General features: G+C 66.6%; 1 protein-coding gene across 1 annotated transcript; it reads left to right on the top strand.

The window, feature by feature from the left end:
• Positions 1–610: 610 nt before the first annotated feature.
• On the top strand, positions 611–21,479 carry LOC309603130 (bone morphogenetic protein 1-like). Its single transcript, XM_082337581.1, has 20 exons — positions 611–813; positions 9,863–9,976; positions 10,054–10,210; positions 10,305–10,418; positions 11,345–11,523; positions 11,636–11,741; positions 12,125–12,249; positions 13,864–13,979; positions 14,273–14,375; positions 14,882–14,998; positions 15,076–15,221; positions 15,503–15,698; positions 15,776–15,901; positions 16,000–16,160; positions 16,287–16,467; positions 20,111–20,236; positions 20,320–20,447; positions 20,543–20,756; positions 20,853–21,103; positions 21,339–21,479. Exons 1-20 carry the CDS (start codon positions 672–674, stop codon positions 21,471–21,473), a joined length of 2,937 nt encoding a protein of 978 aa, XP_082193707.1. The 5' UTR covers positions 611–671; the 3' UTR covers positions 21,474–21,479.
• Positions 21,480–22,856: the final 1,377 nt, after the last annotated feature.

Genomic DNA, 22,856 nt, shown 5'->3' with positions numbered 1-22,856 from the left:
GCGGGGTGCAGGACTGGGGGCTGGGGTGCTCAGGAGGGGCTGCAGAAGCAGGGCTGGGGGATACGGGATGGGGTTGGGGCGGGCAGGATCGGTGCTGGGGGATATGGGATGGGGCGGAGGGGGGCAGGGTCGGTGCTGGGGGATACGGGATGGGGCGGAGGGGGCAGGGTCGGTGCTGGGGGATACGGGATGGGGTTGGGGTGGGCAGGATCAGTGCTGGGAGATACGGGATGGGGCGGAGGGGGGCAGGATCGGTGCTGGGGGATACAGGACGAGACCGAAGGGTGCGGGACAGGACGAGGGGGCCACGACAGGGACGAGGGGGTGCAGGACCGGGTCCGGGGGCTGCGGGCCGGAGGCTGCGGGGGGGCAGGAGCGGGGGCTGCGGGCCGGGACCCCGGCAGCAGCGCGGCCCCGCCGCCCCCCCCCCGGCGCTGGCCCCGCTCCCAGCCCTGCGCCCGGGGCTGCAGGGGCCGAGCTCCGCGCTTGAACCCGCCCCCGCCAGATCTCATTTCCCTAAAAAAAAAAAAAAAAAAAAAGAGAAGAGAGAGAGAGAGGAGGGGAGAAAAAAAAAAGGGGGGAGCGAAGAAGGGAAGGAAAGAGGGGAAGAGAGGGGAAAAAAAAAAAAAAAAGCCGCCCGCCTCCCCTGCCCGCCCGCTGCCCGCGGAGCCATGGCCGGGCTGCGGAGCTGCGGGCTGCTCCTCTGCCTGCTCCTGGCCCGGGCCATGCACTTTCCCGACTACTCCTACGTGCTGGAGGAGGAGGAGGAGGAGGACGCGGAGCCCCTGGACTACAAGGACCCCTGCAAAGCCGGTAGGACCGGGGGGATGCGCGGCGGCGGGGGGCGGGCGGGCAGACAAAGGGGAGAGCGGGGGGGGGGGGGCTGGTGTGAGTGTGAGTGAGTGTGAGTGAGTGTGAGTGAGTGTGAGTGAGTGTGCCCCGCACTTCGGGGCTCTGCCCGGGGAAAGTTGGCTCCCCCACCCCGGGCTGCACCCGGGGCCGGGGGGTCCCCGCTGCCGGGGGCTCCCCGCTGCCGGGCCCGGGGGGGGGCAGCGGCCGGCCCCGCTCGGGGATGCATCTGGTTGTACTTAGGGTGGGGAGAGGCCGGGGGGGGGCGGCGGGGGGGCTGGCCCGGCGCCCCGTTTTCTCTCCCCAGCCTTGGCCGCACCGGCAGCTGTCAAAGGCAGCGGGCAGCCCCCAGCCCATCCCACCCCCCAACCCACCCCAGAGCCGGACCCATCCCACCCCATCCCACCCCAGACCCACGCTCTCTGCCCCGTGGCTTTCTCCTTCTTTCCCAAACCACAGCCAAAGAAAGCTTGTCCCCCCCGGGGCCGGCCGGGCTGCAGCCGTCCCGGGACACCCGGGCCAGGCTCAGCCCGGGAGGTGTTTGCCCCGGGCCGGGGTCCCTCTCTGCTGGGTCAGGGGGTTGCTGAGCTGTTTTACAGATTTTTGGAAGGGCTGGGAGCAGGATAGGTGCTGCGGGGAGACGGGCCCCATCTCCCAAAGCAAAATAAAGGGGATGGAAGGACGCGCTGGGGGGGGGGGAAACTGAGGCACGGGAGGGACACCCAGGGCTGAGCGCGGCGGGGAGGGCTTGGGTCTGGCGGGTCCTGGCTGGAGGATCACGTTTCTCTTTAATGGCATTGTCTGCACTGGAAGGCGTCTGTTGATATAACTCTGTCTACATGAGGGCTTTTTCTGGCCAAAAATCCTTCCCTTCCTGCCCTCCCGGGCTGAAACAGCTAGGCTTGCAAAACTGTCCGGGCAGAGCCGGCTGGAGCCTCCGCTTCGCTCCCGCTTCATCCAGCTGCACGGGAGAGCCGGGGCTTCGCCCGCTGATGAGCCAAACTAATTAGGGGTGGCTTTGCCAGTGGCCAAGGGGCCCCTCCTCGCCCCGCTCCCGCACGCCCCGAGACCCCCATCGCCTCCTGGGGCCGGTGAGGCGGCTGCTCCCCCCCGCCTTACCCCGCCTGCCTTTACGAGATCCTTATGTGACTAATTTAATTACAGCAGCTCTTCCCCGGGGGCCCGGGGGGGGCGGGATCAGGCCCTGCCACGCACCGCACGAGCTGGGGATTTACCCCCGGTTGGGCTTTGCAGGACCAGGATGGCGAGGTCCAGCAGCGGGGGCTGCTCGGTGTCCGGACCCCCCCATGGCATCCCCCTGACCCATGAGGGGGCTTGTTTTTGTTTTGGGGTGGCGAGTCCGTCCCCCCTCCCCAGGCTTCAGGCAGTGCCGGAAACAGCTGAGCACCGAGGCCTCGCCGCTGCAGCGGCTCCCGGCGAGGCCGGGAGAGGAATTTGGGTTCCTCTACCCAACTCATGCCAGAGGTATCCTGAGGCCGCCCGCCCGGGCAGGACGGCTGCCCGCGGCTCGCTGGCCACCCCGGTGATGCCACCCGTCTGCACCGGTGCCAACGGGCCATCCCCGCCGCGGCAGGGGAAGAGCCGCCCGTGCCGCCGCCGCGTCTCTTCCAGGGATGCCAAAACAGGACCGCTGGGAGATCCGGCCCTTGGACCAGCCCCCGGGCGGCCAGGGTGGGAGGAATTAGCCGTGGCCCCAGTTTCCCTTCACCCGGTCAGCAGGATATCCAGGTCTCGGTGCCCGGCGGTGAGGAGGCAGCCGCTGGGTCGGATCCTGGTCACGTCTCCGGCCGGGAAAGGCAGCCAGCATCGCTCCCACCGCCCCCCACTGCACTGGGGGAGCAGCTCGAACGGGGCTCGCTGTGTTTGCAGAGCTTGCACGAGTGCTAACCAAACATGTCGAGCCTGAGGATTTGCTCTTGGCTCATCGCAGGGGACCCGTGGGGGTTGCTGAGCAATTCGGCCACGGGAGGCGAGAGCCCCTGGGTACCCCCAGCGCCCGGGGATGGATGCAACCCACCCTGTGTGCAGCTCCATGGCCACCTTTGGGGTGCCTGGCTAAAGCGGGGGGCTGCCGTGCTTCTGCCACCCACGGTTGTGCTGTTGCCCTGCTGTGCCCGCTCGTGGGGAGGGGGACACGGGGGTGCGCAGCTCCGCGGGGCTCACGCAGCCCCCCAGGGTGGGTGCTCCGGGGGAATCTGCTCTCCCATCCCTCCGTGGGGGGCTCAGCATCTCCTGCCCGTGGGGTGATGGCAGAGCCGTGGGCCGGGGCGGCGCGGGGGGCATCGCGTGCGTGGATGGGGCTGGGGGCCGGAGCCCCCCACCCTGGGCGTACGAGCTTCCCAGCCGTGCCTGGAAGCGCTCTGGCTCCGGCTGCCTGGGTTTCACCTAGATTACACTTTCCAGGCGTAGTCAGAGGAGGCTACTGGTTGCAGTCACACTTGTCAAGCTGCCCAAAAATATTTTCCAGCCGTTATATGTCACTTATTCATGCAGGGTAAAAATCCACCCGCGGAGCCGGGGCCGGCGGGAGGCCTGCAGTTTGGGGCTCGGGACGGCACAGAGACCTTGGAAATCTCAGGCCGATCCCGGGATCTGCTTTATCTTTGTGTAATCACCCGTTCGGCGCAGCGGCGTGCTCCGGCGGGGGCCGGGTGTGCGATGGCGAGGCCGGGGGGCTCACTCGCCCGTCCGCTGTCGCTGCCCTCCCCTCCCGGCTCCTGGGAAACCCTCCGGCTGCTGATTCACGCCAGCGGGTCGTGGCGAGGGGGGAGACGGCGTTTCCTGAGGCTTTATCCGCTGCCGTGCCGGGGCTGGGAAACACATGGCCGGCGGGATGGGGCGGCCTCGGGGAGCCGCGGCCGGACCTGGGGAGAACAAAGCAGCTGGGAGGGATACGGGGAAAGGAGAGAGGATGGCTCACGGGTGGTTTTCCCCAAAGTTTTCATAGTGGCTGTGCTGTGGGGAGTGTTTTCTGTGTGAGAACGTGCCCTCCTGGTTGGCTGTGGCTTTTCCGAGGGTCCCCGGAGGTCTCCGGCATCGTGGTGGGGAGAGAAAACAGCATCCCACTGCATCCCGCTGAGCTGCGGAGAGTGCGTGTCGCGCTTATAACCTGGCCAAGGGCTGCAGCAAGGCTGTCGGTCACCGCTGTCCCGTCTACCCAGGGGGGCTTTGCATGGCAAACCTCCCTCCATACACGTGCAAAAGGCGATGAGAAAATCCCCCCTTCTCTCGAGCTGCAGGAGGATTTAAACAGCTCGGCCAGCGAGCTGCAAGCAAACTTTGGAAGGAGTTAATCGGTGCGTGGGGAGGGCTGGTGGGGAGAGGATTGAGCAATAAAAGCACGAGGAGGGGGATATGTTTGCAGCCAGAGCCCTGGAGCAGAGGCACAGAGGTCTGGGAGCCCTTGGGAGTCCATGCCCCTTGGCAGAGCCAGCACCGAGTGGCAGGGACGGGCACAGCGCCGCTGCCGGGGTCCAGTCCTGCCGGGACGGCCACCCCGTGCCGGGAGAGCCCGGGTTACCCCCACGTGTGCCAAGCCGGGTGTCGGGATGCGTTCCCATCCCCTTTGGGCTCCCGTTCCCGATGGACTCCGGTCCCCGCGCTCGCCCCGCTGCCACTGGGCTCCCCTCCTCGCAGGGGAATGCAACAACAAACCCCCCCCATCCCCTTGGCAGAGCAATTTGCAAATATTTTCCTTTCCAGCAGCTCTCCCTTTCACAAGTTACCGATGCCGCTGGCCCGGGCTGTGTTTTCCTCGGCGACCTGGCTTTGCAGAGGGGAGGCAGGGAGAGCCCGTTCCCCGCACACGACTCCGCAGCACTCCTCCCGCTCCTTCCCAGGGGCTCTGACATGCCTTAGGTTTGGCATCCTCCATGCCAAGCCCCGGAGGTGGCTTTTTCCTCTGTTTGCTGTGACGACAGAGGAGCAGAAGGAAAATCCTTCCCTGGAGTGATCAAACCGTCCCTCCTGCCCCTGGACGTTCATTAGCTGGAAGCTGTTTGCTGCCACGGGCCGTCTATTAGAGACCAGGCTCCACGGTGCTTATTTCACGCTATGCTGCAGCGTAGCCTGGCACGGAGCAGGCAAAGGGCTCGGAGCCCACACGCTGATGCCCAGGGCTGGGGAGAGGATTTGGCCGTGGATGCCCAGGGAAGCGGAGGCAGAGACGGGTGCTGCCTCTGGGCAGGATGCACCTTGCACCGCAGAGGGATGCACAGGGGAGATGGGAAGGGGACTGGGGAGAGGGATCATCCCTCCGCCTTGGACGGTGTACTATAGCATCTCTGTCTTCCCCGGCTGCCTGGGTGCTGCTTTCTGCCCGCACCCTGGGGAGAGGAGGGCAGCGCTGCCGGCAGGAGGGTGCCCGGTGCTGGTACAGCTCCGGGTCTTGCAAAGGCACCGGCTGGGACAAGGATACACCAGCGAGGAAACAGCAGGCAGGGGGGCCCAGCTGCCTGCAGGCTGCCTGCAGGGACAGTGACCGATAGCAGAGCGGCTCTGTGCCAGGACTGGCTCTTCGGGGGGTTGCCACTTGGTGCTGACCGGCTCCGTCCCCCCGTGCCTCAGTTTCCCTACTGGTTGCAGAGGAGCTGCGATCTGGCCTGGCTCCCAGCCTGGCCGCCGAGGTTTGAATTCCTGCTTTGTGCCTGCTGTGCTCATCGGAAGGTGCTCTGGGAAAGCAAATATTCCTTGCCCCGGCGTTTACAGGCTGGCTGCTCCCTCTCTCCGGCTGCCGGCGAGGGGCACCGGGAGAGGGGCTGTGCCGCCGCCGCGGGAGAGGAGAGGGCCCAGCTCGCCCTGCTGCATGCCTCCGTCCTGTCTCTGCTGTCCTCGGGGTCTCTGCGGGGCCACCGGCCGCTGGCAGGCTGCGGGGAGCAGGGGGAGACCTGGCACCTGGGGGGGACCTCGGCAGGAGGCAGCAGCAGCAGGGGGCAGCTCCCCTCGCCGCGATGGCCCCTGGGATGCTCTGCATCCCTCCGCCTTTGCACCCACGCCTCCGCCCCAGGGCTCTCTGGGCAGGGCAGACCCCCAAGGCCAAGGTGGGGACCCCCCAGCCCCGGCTGAGTGGGGTGCCCGCTCTTCTCGCCTTGGCCCCGGCGTGTTTTGCCGTGAGCGGAGCTCGCAGCGGGTGCAGCTGGGCTGGCGTGCGGGGGCGAGGAGGCGGCGCGAGGAGCATTCCTCACATATTTAACGGCTCTGCCGAGCCAGTGGGATGCTGCCCCGGTGACTCCACGGCTTTACGACCCAGCAGCTCGGCCGAGGCCGGGATGCACCTATTAAACCGCTCTCCTCCATCCCGCCCCAGCGATGCCTCCGTCTCTGGCCGGGGCAGAGCGGCTCGCTCCCTGCCTCCTCGCATGCTCCGAACCCTCCCCTCTGCTCCCGGATTCACACCGGGAGCGATGCTCATGGCTCAGCATCGCATGAGGACTCGCAGCGGCTGGGCTGGAGCTGCTAAGCTGGCGAGGGAAGGCTGGGCTGAGCCTTTGCTCCCAGGCAGGGGATGCTGCCCGTCCTGCCAGAGCCACGGGAGCCTGTCCAGCCCCGGTGCCACTTTGAGGGCCGGCGGGAGCCGCGCAGGGACGAGGGTCCTTCCCGTCCGGCGCCACGCATGGAGACTGATTTGCCCCAGACTGACCTAGAACATGATCTCGTCCTGTTTATCTGCCGCCCTCCCCTGCCAAGGCTTCCCCACCGCTCTATTTGCTTTTGCCTGCTCACCAGAACATCACGTTCGCGCTCCAGCCTCTTCCCCCGGGTTATTTTTTTTTTTTTCCTGCGACGCGGTTCCGGTGGAGTCCGAGGTCAGGCTCATCCTGAAATCCCAGTGATGCCGGAGAGGTCAGGCCCACGGGTACGCCCCTCCGCTGCTTGCCTTGCCCGGGAGTAGAAAGGATGCTGAGCAGCTCCTGCATCCCTAGCGTGCCATGGCAGTGGGGACAGAGGGTCCCCGCAGGGACAGCCACCGAGCCGTGCGTGGGCAGGAGATGCCTGTAGCATCGGGACAGGGTGCTGCAGGGGTTGGCCCGGGTCCGAATGAAAAACCTTGTTTGTCTAAAGCTTCAGCCCCGGGGGTTACGTCACCGTTCCAAGAACCCAAAAGAAAACACATAGCACAAAAAGTCAAACAACAGCAGAGGGCTGAGTTATCTCCTGGCTTCTGGGTGAGGAAGAGCTTGGTGGGATCCTTGCCGGCAGGTCCCAAACAGCTGGGTTGTTTTCTGGGTGGTGGGAGGGATGTGCATGGCCAGCGCCTGGACGCTCCCCCTCTCCCCTTCCCCGCTCCTGTCCCCGTTCCTCTCTGGCAGATGGGGACGAGGATGGGGCCATCATGCCCCCGTGGCCGGTGCCTGCCCTCTGTGTCCTGCTGGCACCGCATCGTCCCCGCTGGCACTGCCGCGGGTCGGACCTTGCCCCCGGTGCCTCGACGGCCAGCGCTGGGGTGAGCAGAGGGCAGCCCCTGCGGCACAGCCCACGGCCTCCCGGGCTGGGAACGGTGCGGGGGCACTGGGATGGCTGGGGAGCTGTGCCCCGTGGCCTGGGCTCTCTTGGACACCCGAGTGGCACCGTGCCCCGGCGGGGCAAGGGTGCAGGTTGCAGGGCATGGGTGCTGAGAGGTGCGACACCTCGGTGGGTGCTGTCTGCTCCCAGTTGAGCATGAAGCCAGGCTGACATCTCCCTGCTGCAGCCCAGTGCGTTTCCCCCTGCTCTGACTTGGGCTCCGCCGAGCCTCGGCAGCTCCTCGTCACCCGCGGCAGCGAGCTGGCACCTCTCCTGCCCCCGGCACAGCGCCTTCGCCCCGTGAGCCCCCCGCTTGCGGGAGGTCCCCTTCACTTGCAGGGGGTCCCCCCCACCTTGGAGGGAGGGTGCTTGCTTGGCGAGCTGCTGCGGCACAAACCGGGAAGGGACAAGTGGCAGGAGCATGGCAGCATCTCCGACGAAGCCCCTCGGGGAGGTTAACAGCATCTGGGGGATTTTGGTGAGCAGAGACCCCCCCCAAACCACCCCATGTGTCACCGGGGCCGGGGTGCACAGGGAGTGAGTGGGAGGAGGCCACAACCAGAGCCCAAACCAACGTGGAAGTTTCTCAATCCAACGCTTTGGGCTTGTCCCCAGCATGTCCTTACAGGGATCGCTGCCGGGACACCCCCTTGCCGCCGCCTCACGGCTCCCGTCTCCCCTCCAAGAGCAGCGAGCCGCCTTCCCCCGGCGCTGGGGATTTTTGGGGGAGCCGAGCTGCCTTGCACCGCCTGGGAAACCAGCCCCACGTCCCCACGCTCGCCTGCCCGGCTCTCTCACGTATCCCAAATCCCTCACATATGGTTTCTATATCACTTGGCTCTGCCGGCGCTTGCTCGGCTGTAAGCGAGCTTACTTTCCCTTGTCTTTCCATGCAGCTCTTGGCACGGGACGCTCGTCCTTCTCCCTGGCCCTGGTCCTCCCCCGCGCTGCCCGTTCGGACACGTCTCTCCCGGCCCCGGGAAGGGTGCGGGGAGGCCAGAGCCGGCTCCTGCCTCTGCTCTGCCCTCAAATTGCAGCCTGGCCGTGCCAGCGGCAGGTCGGTGCCAGGGGAGGTGCCGGCCCCAGCTTGTTTGCTCTTCCCTTGGCTTTGCCGCGGGTCTGCTCTCCACCCTGGGGCTTCCTCGGCTGGGATGCGCCCACCGGCTGGCCGGTGCTGGGGACAGCCCTGAAATGCGGCTCTTTCACCGCAAAATGCTCCACGCCACTGCTGGAGAGGGGTTTGGGCTCGGCGCCATGCAAAGGCGCAGGGTCCGGTCAGGCTGGGGTGCCTGGGCTGGTCCTCTCGCCCCGTGCTGGTTGTTTTGGACTTGTCAGGATTATCCTAATTGTCCTGTCTTGCTTTTGTAATTAGTGGCTCTTTTGGGATCCACTTGCTAATTGCTTGGAGCACGAACTTGGCGCTGCTCTCCAGCAGCCCCTGAGCTGGTCCAGCCACCCCACTCCCCACCGCTGCCATTTCCCTGCCCTTCCCCAGGGGCTGGTGAGGACGGTGGGTGCCCGGGGCCACCCCTTCACCCCAGGTGCCCACAAACCCTTCGAGAAACCCAGCTCCACCCCACGCCGGCCGCATCCAGAGCCTCTGTGCCGGTGCTGGCGCAGCGGCGCGGCATGACCTCAGCCAGCCCTTGCGCTTGGGCCACGGCGTTTCCGCAAAAGCCGGGTCCCCGGGGCTCAGCGCCGGCCAAGTGCCGAAGCCGGGAGCCGCATCCTGCAGCGTTGACTCACAGCGAGGCCGTGGTGCGCGGGAGGGCAGAGAGCAGGGCAGGAGGAAGAGGAGGAGGAAGAGGAGGAGGAAGGGCTGTGCAGGGTTATGTCCTCCAGCCCCATAATGCTGAAGCATCTCTGCGCCTCCAGCCCCGCGGGAGCCGTGGCAGAGCGGTGCTGGAGGGGCTCATGGGCCCGGCAGACGGACGGACAGACGGACGCCCCTCGGCCGGCTCCGTTCCTGCGGGCACTGGGCACAGCGGGAGCTTCCCGGGCCATATGGCTTTGCTTCGCGGTGGCAGATGACTCGGAGGTCGTTGGAGCATCCCGGGGCTGTTGGAGCTTGCACTGGGCTGGGGGTCAGGAGCCAAGCAAGAAGGGAGTCCCGAGCCCAGCGCTGGGTTTTGCAAAGTGAAAAGAAAGCAGTTTTGCAACACAAATAATAACAGAAACCCTAAAAAGTGATGGACCGGGCTTTATGCAAACCAGATGTCAGTGCGGGGCTGGCTCCAGCTGCTGGGAGAGCCAACACAGCAGCGGGCTGGGGAGCAGGGGGAGCCCGGCCGGCACCACGCTCGCTTTCCCTCCCAGCCCCCAGTTGAAGGAAAGAGGGAGGGGGAGGAAGGGCTTGCCTTCCTCTTCAGGGCCTTGCCAGGTGCGGAGGGGCTGGGGAGAGGCTGGGCACGGGGACCCCAGCCCCGATGGGGTTTGGGGTCCCCCAGCATAGGCATGGGGGGCTCACACCTTCTCCCCCCACCCCCCCCAGCTGCCTTCCTGGGAGACATCGCCCTGGACGAGGAGGACCTGCAGCTCTTCCAGGTGGACCGGGTGGTGGACCTGGCACGCCACACCATCACACGCCTGCCCACCAACTCCTCAGGTACCACCGTGGTCCCGGCCCTCCGGGATGCCTCCGTCCCCGGAGGCTGCCCGCACTCACCACCTCATTCCCCGCAGGCAGCAATGCCACCAGCGCAAGCCCACGGCCGGGCCACCAACCACGCAGCCGGGGCCGGCAGCGGGCACGGAGCCGCCGTGCTGCCACGTCCCGGCCAGAAAGAGTGTGGCCGGACGGGGTCATCCCCTATGTGATCAGCGGCAACTTCAGCGGTGAGTGCAGGCGAGCCGGGGGGGGTTGCTCCATCCCTGACGTGCCTCAGTTTCCCCATGCCGGGCTGACGGCCCCCGCCGCCCCCTCCCGCAGGCAGCCAGCGAGCCATCTTCCGGCAGGCGATGCGGCACTGGGAGAAGCACACCTGCGTCACCTTCCTGGAGCGCAACGACGAGGACAGCTACATCGTCTTCACCTACCGCCCCTGCGGGTACGTGGCAGGGGTCCCAGGCACGCACGGGGACCACCCTGCCCCTCGGCTCTTGCATTGCAAAGAGGGAGCGTGGCAGCTTGTGGGAGTGCTAATTAGGACGCTTGGCTGATGTGCCTTGGCGCCGGAATGCCCACATCGGGGTGTGCATGGTGCTAAGCAGCTGGTCCAGACCCGCTCGGTTTTGTGGAGGGCTGGGGCACGAAGGGAACCCATCCCTGGGCTCTGATCCCCGTGGGTGATTGGGGAACAGGAGGTCCCAGAGTTGCCAACCTGTGGCACTTGCCACCGTGGGCCGGGGGCTGAGGTCGGTGGCACGGCACCCGCCCGGGCTTGCAGCAGGGCTGACGCCAAAAGAAACAGGGGTTTGGAAGAGCTCAGCGTCTTCACGCGTCAGGGCACAGCCCCAGCCAAGCAGATGGTGGTTAGGAGGAGGCTTTCCCCTGGAACGGGCTGTGCACGATGGCAGGGGGTGCCAGTCCGCGCCCCTGCGCCAATGCAAGCCCTGAGCCTGGGTCTGGCACGCAGGGTTGGACCAGCCAAGCTGCCGGGCATGGGCGAGAGTCCATCCACGGTGCAGGACTGGGGGGACGGGCACCCGTGGGAGCAGCACCCTGGGGTGCCGTGCCGTGCCGTGCCTTGCCATGCTGTGCCACGCCGTGCCACGCCGTGCCACGCCATGCCAGGCAGCCCGGGGGCAGGAGCTGATGTTGGAGGCACAGCTCGAGCTCCCCGCATGGGCAGGGCGGCTGCCAGCCGAGGCAGCAGGGATGCTTCCCAGATGCTCCATGCCGAGCAGGACCAGGGGGGCTGATGCTCCTGGCCTGACTCATGTCTTTAACCAGGGAAGCACCGGGATGCCCACACCACAGGGGCATCCCCCCGGAGAGCCAGGGCTCAGCCGGTGCCACCCACCTCCCCCCCAGGTGCTGTTCCTATGTGGGCCGCCGAGGAGGGGGACCCCAAGCCATCTCCATCGGCAAAAACTGCGACAAATTTGGCATCGTGGTGCACGAGCTGGGCCACGTCATCGGGTTTTGGCATGAGCACACGCGTCCTGACCGGGATGACCATGTCTCCATCATTCGGGAGAATATCCAGCCAGGTAGGGGCCGGCCTCCCTCCTCCTCCTCCTCCTCCTCCTCCTCCCTGCCATGGGGTGCTGCTGAAGCCGCATTCCCCACTGACATTGTCCCCATCCTGCCTGCCTCTTGCAGGGCAGGAGTACAACTTCTTGAAGATGGAGCCGGAGGAGGTGGAGTCGCTGGGCGAGACGTACGATTTCGACAGCATCATGCACTACGCCAGGAACACCTTCTCCAGGTACGCGGCCGGGGTGGCTCACCCGCGTGTCCCCATCCTCCCCGCAGCCCTGGGGACGGTGGCATGGGGTCCCCAGCCCCGGAGGATGATGGCATGTTAGCAGCTCTGCACGGGGTTAGTGCACTTGGTGCAAGGCTCGCAGCTCTGGCGGAGCCATGCCGCAGCATGCCGAGGCAGGATGAAGCCCCACGGCATCCCTTTCCACGGCAGGGATGGTGCTGTCCCCGCGGTCACCTCCGCTGGGGACACGTCCCCGCTGACTCACCGGCCTGCAGGCTTTAATTAGCCAGGCTGTTTTTAGCATCCTTCCCCCGGCAGCGAGGAGCAGCCGCAGACCCGGTGCTTTCCAGACGCTGCTCAGCCTCTCCCTGCTCTCGCCCCAGGGGCATCTTCCTCGACACCATCCTGCCCAAGTACGATGTGAACGGGGTCCGGCCTGCCATCGGCCAGCGGACGCGTCTGAGCAAAGGGGACATCGCCCAGGCTCGCAAGCTCTACCGCTGCCCGGGTGAGTGCTGCCGGGACGGCTCTGCCGGGCCCCGGGCCGCGGCCATGTGTCACTGCCGGGGGCTGGAGCGGCCGCCGGGCTGATCAGCCTGGGGTGAGCGTGCACAAGGCTGTATCTCCCGGGGAACGGCTCTGCTTTCACCCCGAGACTCAACAAAAGAAGCATCACCCTGGCTGGATCCCCTGTTTCCAGTGAAAAAAACGCTCTTTGGGGTCCTCCTCGCCATCAAACCCCCTGCAAGGAGCACGCAAGTTGCCTTTCTCCATCCATGGCACTTTTCTGGGGTGTTTGTGAGCAGAAGGTAAATGGAAGACTGCGATGAGCCACGAGGCTCTGCCCGTGTGAGCAAGGGCATCCTCAGTTGCCCTCTCCTCTGAGAAAAGAGCATCCCTCCAAGAGCATCCCCCAAAAAGCATCCTCCAAGGGCATCCTGGAAGAGCAGAGCATCCCTGGAGAGTATCCCCTGACAGCAGAGCATCCTCCGAGAGCAAAGCATCCTCGGAGACCATCCTCCAAGAGCATCCTCCGAGCCACCCCAACAGCAGGAGGGTTTTGGATGAGGCATGGCCGGGCGTTACGCAGGGCTGTTACCAGCAGGATGGGAGAGCACGGTCCCATCGCAGACCACGGTTCTCCTCGGGGCTGGTGCAGAGCCAGGGATGCTCAGCACGACCGGCGCACATGTTGGCATCTCAAATGGCGCTGAGGGCCGTGGCCCACGAGCAGTGGCATTGCTCCGGGCGCTGGGGAGGTTGGCACGAGTCTCCCGGCTGCAGGCACGTGCTCCAGGACTGTACCAGCAACATCTGCAAGGAGTTTGGCTCCAGCGCGCTCCTGCTTAATTCCAGCAACTAATTAGCAGCCTGGAAGAGGGACGGCTTTGTGAGGGGCCCCGGCAGCCGGCCGTGCCGTGTTCGGGGGCTGCAGGGGAGCGGGGCTGTGAGTGTGAGCCGGAAAAGTGATTAGTTTGGAGGGGGAGGGAAAAAAGCCCCCCTCAAAACGCCCCTCTGCAGCCTGGCTTTCCCTTCCTTTTGTTTCCACTGTAAAGCAAGGAGGGAAAAAAGGCAGCGAGCCCAGGTTTCAAGCCGCCTTTTTTTAACGTTTCACCTTTCATCTCGCAGCCTCCCCCCGAGCGGGAGGTGGGGGGCGGCTGCCTTGGCCCCGCGACAGCCGGAGCGAAGCGCCGTGTGCCGTGGCCGCGGCATCATGTGGCTTCCAGATGGCAGCGCTGGGCCGGATCCAGCCGTGGCCGCATAAACTTGCCCGGAGCCCGGGCGGCGAGCCGGGCCCCCGTGGCGTCGCAGGGCACGGGGGGGCCGTGGGACGGCTCCTGTCCCTGGGGCTCGGTGGCCGGGCGGGGGGCACGGTGCTTACGAGGGGGTACCGGGGAGCCAGGAGCATCACCAGCCGCTTCAGTGTGGTTTGGGGCTTTTTGGGGTTGCTGCAGCAAGGCAGTGGTGGTGGTTTTTTTGCAGAGCTGTCCTCGGGGCCAGGAATGTGGGTGGTAAAAGGGCGCAAGGGGCTGGGGGCAGTGGCTGGTCTGAATCTAATGCTGCCAGTCCCGATGCCGGGGGGCTTCCCGGGGGTCTGACCCCCGCTTTTCCCCCTTCGCAGCCTGCGGGGAGACGCTCCAGGACAGCCAGGGCAACTTCTCCTCCCCTGAGTTCCCCAATGGATACTCTGCCCACATGCACTGCGTCTGGAGGATCTCCGTCACCCCCGGAGAGAAGGTACCGGCCGCCGGCGCGGCACCAAAGTCACCCCATCTTCTCCCAGCCCTCCTCTCCCCCCTTGTCCCATCTTCTACCCTTTTTTCAGGGTAGCCCTAATCCCAGCATCCCCCCCCCCACCGGCCCGGTGCCTCGCTGTGGTTCGGGATGCTGCCAGGCATCACCACGAAGCAGGTCCGGGTGCCATCTGGACCGCTGGCACCCGGCGCCGCTGAGCACCGCGCTCCGGCAGATGGAGACCCCGCGGGGCATGGGGGGGGCTCACCCCACGCTCTTTCCCCCCTCAACCTTAGATCATCCTGAACTTCACCACCCTGGACCTCTACCGAAGCCGGCTGTGTTGGTACGACTACGTGGAGGTGAGAGACGGGTTCTGGAGAAAGGCCACGCTGCGAGGTAACCAACCGGGAGCTCTTAGCCTGGCTGGCCGGCACTGCCTGCCCCGCTGCCTGCCCGCTGCCCTCACCTCCTGCCCCGGGTGCAGGCAGCGGGGCGAGGGGCTCCCCTCTGCCTGTATCCCTGCCTGACCGCGATGTGCCAAAGCCCTTGGGGTGGGGGGCTGGCCCCAGAGGGGTTATTGGGGTGAATAGGGCTCCCAGTTTGCTGGCCCACACCAGTGAAACCAGTCTGGCTGACCCAGCTGGCCAGCACATCTCTCCCCAGGGAGACACCAGTATCTCGGTCCCATCCCCATGAACTGGATGTTCCCCAAGTCCCAGTTGACCCTGCACTCTGAAATAACCAGTTTCTGTGAAACAGCCAGAAAAGCCGGAGGGAAGCAGGGGGAGAAGCAGCGCTTTCCCTTTAGGATGCTGGCGGGGGGCGCAGGGGGGACCGGGACGTGGTGGCGAGGGAGAGGAGGGTGCCTGGCCAGCGGCAGCCCAGCACACCTTCGTCCCCAGGCAGGTTCTGCGGGAACAAGCTGCCCGAGCCCATCATCTCCACCGACAGCCGCCTCTGGGTCGAGTTTCGGAGCAGCAGCAACTGGGTAGGCAAAGGCTTCTTCGCCGTCTACGAAGGTAGGGACGGGCAGGGAGGGGGTGCGGGGCCGGCGGCGGGGCAAGGGGGGGCTCAGGCAGCTTCTCCTCCCTTCCAGCCATCTGCGGGGGGGACGTGAAGAAGGACAACGGGCACATCCAGTCCCCCAACTACCCCGATGACTACCGGCCCAGCAAGGTGTGTGTCTGGAAGATCACCGTCTCCGAGGGCTTCCACGTGGGCTTGACCTTCCAGTCCTTTGAGGTGGGCGAGCATCCCCCCCCGCCGTGCCGGTCCCTCCCCTCCCCAGCAGCATCTCCCCGACCCAATGCACCCCATGAGACAGGCTTGGGGCTGCAGCGGGGCTGTTGCTGCCTTGCCTGGCTGCCCGCATCCCCCTGCCTCCGTGCCTCAGTTTCCCCATGCAGCAGACCTTGGCTGGTGCGTGGGTCTGGGAGCGCGGGTGTAAGGAAAGGGGCAGGCAGGGTTTGGGGATGCTGGGGCCAAGACGGCGTCCCCCCCTGCTAACACCCACCCTCCCACAGATTGAGCGGCACGATAGCTGCGCCTACGACTACCTGGAGATCCGGGACGGCAGCAGCGAGTCGAGCAGCCTCATCGGGCGCTACTGCGGCTACGACAAGCCGGACGACATCAAGAGCACCTCCAACAAGCTCTGGATGAAATTCGTCTCCGACGGCTCCATCAACAAGGCGGGCTTCGCCGTCAACTTCTTCAAAGGTAGGAGACGCGCCGGGGGGGACACCGGGGGGGCTGGCAGCCCTGCCTGCCCGCTCAGCCCCGCTGCCCCTGCCCAGAGGTGGACGAGTGCTCGCGTCCCAATAACGGCGGCTGCGAGCAGCGCTGCGTCAACACCCTGGGCAGCTACAAATGCGCCTGCGACCCTGGCTACGAGCTGGCCTCCGACAAGCGCCGCTGCGAGGGTGAGTGCCCCCCGCCGCCCCCCACCCGCCCCGTGCGGCATCCCTAAGCCCAGGGAGCCCGGGGACGTGACGGGCACTGGGTGCCTCCCACCCTGCAGCTGCCTGCGGAGGTTTCCTCACCAAGCTCAACGGCTCCATCACCAGCCCGGGGTGGCCCAAGGAGTACCCCCCCAACAAGAACTGCATCTGGCAGCTGGTGGCCCCCACCCAGTACCGCATCTCCCTGCAGTTCGACTTCTTCGAGACGGAGGGCAATGATGTGAGTCAGCCGGGGAGCGGCCCCTCTCCATCGTGCCTGTCCCCCAACGCTGCCGGTGGCTTGCAGGCTGGCACAGCCGTGCCACCAGCCCCGTGTCCCCCCCCCCCCTTGCCTTGCACCCCGCAGGTCTGCAAATACGACTTCGTGGAGGTGCGCAGCGGGCTGACTGCCGACTCCAAGCTGCACGGCAAGTTCTGCGGCGCCGAGAAGCCGGACGTCATCACCTCCCAGTACAACAACATGAGGATCGAGTTCAAATCCGACAACACCGTCTCCAAAAAAGGCTTCAAAGCCCATTTCTTCTCAGGTAGAGCTGCCCGGCCCCGGCACGGGCATCCCTCGCCCTCCCTCGCCGAGCTGATCCTCCCCGCGCCCCCAAACCGCCGCTAACGCCTGCTCTTGCCCGCGCCAGGGGTGCAGCCCCCGGTCCCAGCCTGGCGGCAGGGTGATCCTTGGGTCTCTGCCCCACAGGGTCTGAACCCCCCCAGCCTCCGGCAGCCCAGCTGGCAGCATGTTTTGCTGCCTTTCAAGGCTTTTCCCCATTTTTGGGGGGCATTTGGGTCCTACTTAAGATGCTGGGGTGCTCCCGGAGGTCTCCAAATGGCCAGTGGGTGCTGGGCTCCAGCTGCATCCGCAGAGGCAGAGGGAAATGAGCTGGGGACAGGGATGTGCTCAGGCCTGGAGGGACCAGCACTGGCCGGGAGGGAGCATCTCCCCCTCGCCAGCCCCACGGCGGGCCGGGCGCTGCACCCCTCGGGCAGCGCTGCTGCGGGGAGGGCAGCCATGCCCCGCTCCGCTGCCTGCTGCCCTGCACCACCCCGCTACGCTGCACGGCCACGGGCTTCCTCCGCTTCCCGGGCAGGGCGCTCCGCACCCCGGCCAGCGCCGGGGCAGGGGGGATATCAGCATCCGGCCACTACCATGGCTCAGGTCTCCAGAGTGGTCCCTCCTCCCGAAAAACCATTACCTGCTTATCCCTGTCTGTTCTGTGGTCCTCTCTCCTCTCCTGGGCCACCCCGCCAGGAGATGGTGTCACCTTCGGCTGGGTCTGGGGGAGGGCGTAGGGATGGGGACGTGGAGCGAAACGCAGCGCCGACCGCAGCCAGGCATCACCCGGGGCTGGTCCCCGGGGCTGGGGGCTGCCGCCGGGACCCTCGTGCGAGAGAGGGTCCCCCTCGGCGTGGTGCCCTGGACATCAGCCCGGCCGCGAGCGACCGACGGCACCTCCTGGACAGGCTGGGCTGGACCGGACCACCGATGCCTTGCACCTCCCGCTGCTTTTTGGCCCCATCGAGGCTGTTTTTGAGGGGCAGCGTGGCCGCTTGGCTGCGGAGAGCCGTGGGAGCCGGCATCCCCAGGAGCCCTCAGGGTTCCCCGAGGCAGCCCGGCAGCTGGCCGGAGCGGCAGAGACCCGCGGGCTGGGGGTAGAGTATCTTTGCTTTATTTTTTTAATTAAAACCAAGGCAAGTAAGGTGGCCCAGCGGGGCCCAGCCGTCAGGAGCCGGTGCCCTCCAGCAAAGCGAGACCTCGGGAAAGCCCAGCGGCCGAGCGGCAGCGGGACCGCGGGGCAGCCGGGTGAGTCTCCCCTCGCCGCGCTTCGGGCTCCTTCCCTCTCCCCTTTGCCCTCCTCCTCCTCCCACTGGGATACGTGGCCATCCCATGGGTGCTGCCCCTATCCCAGACCACCAAACCCTCTCGTCCACCTCTCTCCGCTCAGGTCTCGGGCTTTCCCGGCAGCAGGACCACGCTGGAGGACTCGGCCACACCAGGGTCCCTCCTCCGGTCCCCCCCGCGGGGTCGCTCCCGGCCAGCCTTGGGCAAAGCATCTCCCAAGCGGCTCCTTTTTAGCCGCGGAGGGTCTCTGCGCTCCTTCCCCGCTGCTCTGGACACAGCCAGCCGCCGAGCCCTGCCCCTCGGTGCCGCGGGCAGCCTGGCCGCCCGGGCACCCATTTTCCCCTGGCGAAGACGTGGCCCCTTCCTCTTCCTCTTCCTCCTCCTCCTCCTCCTCGCGGGCCAGGGCGACAGGAGGCAGCAGCCGGCTCCGTCGGCTCGCGCGTAAGGATGCGTTCGCCCGGGAATTCACCACGGTGTCGGCACCCAGGTACGTCCCCCCGGCTCTCCGCCGAGCCCCGGTGCACGGGGGGTCCGTAGCGGGGTGATAGATGCAGGTGGGGGCTGCGGGGCGGTGAGCAGCCCGGAGCCATCGGATGCACGCCGGGATAACGGTGAGCGCACAGCAATGCCGGGTCGCGGCGAGCAAGCTGGTTAGAATAAAGGATTGCTAAAGACACCGACCTGGCGGGCTTCTTTCCTCTGCCAATTCTCTCTGCTCTTGTCTCGCCCGCCCAGGCTCCCTCCGTCCTGCCGGCGGGGCGATGCCACGCACGCTCCCCCGGTGCTGGAGCTGCTCTGAGCCCACCTGGCCCAGCTGAAGCCCCTTCCCATCCCCAAACGAGCCTTTCCGCCTCGCTTCCTCTCTCAGACCTGGGAGACATCAGGTTATAGCCTCCGGTTGAGAGGTGGCCGCGGGGCTTGGGGCTGCCCCGAGGGGCTGGGGGGCTGGGGCAGGACCCCCCTCGCTGCTGCCGATGGCTCCAGGAGGGATGCTCTACTCCGGCATCGCCCCTTTCCCACGCCAGCCAGGGCACAGGGAAAGCTTGGCACGGAGAGGGATGCTCGGGTGGCTGGTGCCCGCTTGCTGCTGGCTTCACCCCACTGCTGCCCGCTCCCCAAACCATCGCCCCATGGGGAGGGGGAGCAAGGAGGGGCGGCGGGCCATGGAGCACCCTGCCCCGGCCCCAAAGCTGGGGGTCTGGGGGGTTGGCGAGCCCTGGGACGCCGGCGATAGGGACCTCGGGCAGGTGGTGGGCGCTGGGAGGTAAGTACAGCCAGCCTGGGAGGATGCCTTGCTCCAGGCAAGCCCAAACCCCTCCGCCACCATTCCCACACCTCCCCAACCCGGACACCCCCAGGAACCCACCCAACGCCCATCCTCATCCTCCCGGAACCAGCCACGCCACCTCCTCCTCCTCCTCTTCCTCCCCGCCGAGCCGCTCGCCGCCGAGCCCCGGCTGCACGAGGGGCTGGCGGGGGTCCCCTCCGCTGCCTGCTTCCCCGGCTGCCGCTCTGCATGCCCCGCTGCCCCCGCCGCCCCCCGCCGCCCCCCGCTCCCCCATCGCTCCCCGCTTTTCTCCCTCTCTCTTTGCAGAGAAGAAGCAGCAGCTGCAGCCCCCGAAATCTCGCCCGCCCGGCCTGAAGTTTCGCCTGCAGAAGCGGCTGCGGGGCCCCTCCTGAGCCACGCCGTCCTCTCCATCTTTCTCAGGAACGCCACGGCCCCGGGCACCGCGCGGGAGCACGCCGGGGCCGAGCCGAGCTGAGCCGTGCCACCGGCCCCGGCAGCCCCTTGCTTGACAGAACTGGTTGTTGACCTTATTTTTAATTTTTTTTTAATTTTTTTTTTTGTTTTTGGTTTTAAGCATCCCCCTCGCCCCATCCCTGTTGTTTTTGTCATTGACCAGCTGACCTTGTTTTTGTTTTTTTTTTTTCTCCTCGATTTTTACTGTGTCTGTGACATTTCCCTATCGATGAGTAAAGAGGGACTCCCGCGTCCTGGTCTTTCTTGTGCATCTTTGGTTGTCACTGTGTGTTTTTCTGCCTTCCCCGTCCGTACTGTAAGCAGGTAATGGTTGTGCCCATGGGTGAGCCCAGGGAGAGGAGGACCCATCCCGTCCACCCGCGGGGGCTGCCCCGGCTCGGGCAAGGGACGGCGGATCTGCTTGCTGCTGGCCGTAGGCGCTTGCTTGGCTGGTCGCTCCCCGGAGGGCAGCGGCGTGGGGCTGGGGACCAGCACACACCAGGCAGGGCTGTGCTGTGCCGGGATGCTGCGCCGGGATGCCGGCCGCCGGGCTTTTCCACCCCGCTCAGCCGCGGTCCCTCTGCTCTCTCGGCAGACAAGGACGAGTGCTCCAAGAACAACGGGGGCTGCCAGCACGAGTGCCTCAACTCCTTCGGCAGCTACGAGTGCCAGTGCCGCAGCGGCTTCGTGCTGCACGACAACAAGCACGACTGCAAGGAAGGTGGGTCCGCGCCCCAAAACCCCCCCGCATCCCCGGCAGGACCCCCCCACCCTTGCACCCGTGACCCCCCGCTGTCTCCGCAGCCGGCTGTGACCATAAGGTGACATCGATCTCGGGGACCATCACCAGCCCCAACTGGCCCGATAAATACCCCAGCAAGAAGGAGTGCACCTGGGCCATCACCACCACGCCTGGGCACCGCGTCAAGCTGGTAGGGATGGGGGGGACCACGGGGGGTGGGCAGCACCGGGGGTCCCCTCCGCTGAGCCTCGCTGAGCGCCGGTGGCTCGGCCGTCACCTCCGCAGACCTTCTCGGAGCTGGACGTGGAGGCGCAGCAGGAATGCGCCTACGACCACCTGGAGATCTACGACGGCAAGGATGCCAAAGCCCCGGCGCTCGGCCGCTTCTGCGGAGCCAAAGAGCCCGAGCCCCTCGTCTCCTCCGGCAACAAGATGTTCCTCAAGTTCGTCTCTGATAACTCCGTCCAGAAGAAGGGCTTTGAGGCCACCCACACCACAGGTACCACCGTGGGGCTGGGGAAACCTCCTGGTTGCGGGGTAGGGGGAGACCGTGGACCCTCCTAACCCCCCCTCCCGCTGTCGGCTTCTCCCGCAGTGTGCGGGGGCCAGGTACGCGCCGAGGTGAAGACCAAGGACTTGTATTCACATGCGCAATTTGGGGATAACAACTACCCGGGGGGCTCGGACTGCGAGTGGGTGATCATGGCCGAGGAGGGCTACGGCGTGGAGCTCATCTTCCAGACCTTTGAGATCGAGGAGGAAGCCGACTGCGGCTACGACTACATGGAGCTCTTCGATGGCTACGACGGGACGGCCCCGCGCCTCGGCCGCTTCTGCGGGTCCGGGGTGAGCTGGGGATGGGGGGAGCGATGGGGCTGGGAGGGGGAGAGGTGCGAGGCTGCCGAGGCGATGGGCGAAGCCGCGCCAAGCCGGTGCAGAGAAATCCCTGGGGGGAATTGGGGTTGTACATGGGGGTGCAACAGTTTTGCCCCCTCCTCATCGCAAATCCCCCTCCCTTGCCACGCTCGCGCATCCCGGGGATGCCCGTGGTCCTGAGCACCCCTCTCCCTCGCCCCGGCAGCCCCCGGAGGAGGTCTACTCAGCCGGAGATTCGGTGATGATCCACTTCCACTCGGACGACACCATCAACAAGAAGGGTTTCCACCTTCGCTACACCAGCACCAAGTTCCAGGACACGCTGCACACGAGGAAATGAGGGCCGGGGGTCCCGGCCCCCGCCGCGGGCAGGGGAGGAGGAGGAGGAGGGCAGGGAGGAAGGCGGGGGGGAGTGCAGCCCCGCACAGACTGCACGGAGGAGCACACAGCCAACCTCAGCACTCAGACACGCTCGCACGGGGCCCCGGGGCTCGGGCGCTCGCGGGCACAAGGGCGGAGGGGGGGTCCCCTCTGCCAGCAGCCGCCCCTCCCGGCGCTGGGGGGCCCGAGCGGGACCCGCTCCCCTTCCTCGCCCCGGCCGAGCCGGCCGCAGCTATCTGAATGTACAAACCAGTAACCGGGAAGAGCCCAACACACAGAAGGTGCTGTCTCTCTCTTGTACCGATGAAATAAATACCCTTGTACTTGGAGAGGGGCAGCCCCAGCCTCTTTGCTTCCACCCCAGCCTCCCCTGGGGAAAACGGCATCCAAAACTGGGGCTGGAGCCGGGGGGAGAGCACCCAGCACCCTGCGGCAGACCCCCATCCTCAGGGCTCCCCGAGTTGCAGCTGAAGGAGCGGAGCAATCAGCTAATTGCAATCTGCTGCTGCCCTGACGAGGGAGCGGCTGGACCATCTTCCCAGCGGCAGGCGGCACGGCTCAGCGGTGGGTCCCATGGCTCAGCGGTGGGTCCCTCGCTGGGTGCTGGGTGTCTGCAGGTAGGTGCTTACCCCACACCTTTTCTTTGCACCCTATCTCAACCAGGAGAGCATCCCAGCCGAGCCGGCGAACGGCCCCGTAGCAAGTCACCCCCGCTGGTGCGGGGCAGATGGGTGCCACGTGCTCCAGCCACCGCCTGCTGCAGCCACCGCGTGCTCCAGCCGCGTCCCCGCGCCGCGCCGTCCGCCCGCGCCCGCTGCGAGCCGGCGGCAGATGGCTGGTGGGCTGCGGCACGGGCCCCCGCGCCCGCCTCGCGCTCCCTCGTGCCTCGGCGCCGCTCGGGGAAGCAGCTTTCTGTCCCCTCCTTCATCCCCTGGGTTTGCCGCTGGTGGCCTCGATGGGACAACGGGGATGCTCCTCACCCCGTTTGCAGCTGGGGGATGCTGGGGACTTGGAAGGGTGTCAGCGTGGAAAGCGCTGCCTTGGGCAGGGGCTGGGATGCCCTGGAGTGGGCTGTGCCCAGATGGGACGGTGATGGGCACCAAGGCTTTTCATCCAGAAGGGTTTGCAGCCCCGGTGATGGGTGAGGAGGTGCCAAACCCAGGCTTCGGCGGCTGTCCCGGGGCTGGCGAAGGCAGCAGGGTGCCCGTGACTGTGTCCTCGCTGCCACAGCATCCCTCTGTGCCACCCTGGTCCCCCCCCAGCCCTGTCCCCCCGCCTCCCTGAGCCGGACCGGGGTCTGGAGCCGCTTCCCCGGTTCCCGGCGGGGGACAGAGGCGCGTGA

The sequence above is a fragment of the Platalea leucorodia genome, assembly GCF_965183815.1.
Source record: "Platalea leucorodia genome assembly, chromosome: Z".
NCBI lineage: Eukaryota > Metazoa > Chordata > Aves > Pelecaniformes > Threskiornithidae > Platalea > Platalea leucorodia.
This window is presented reverse-complemented; position numbering and strand designations above follow the sequence as displayed.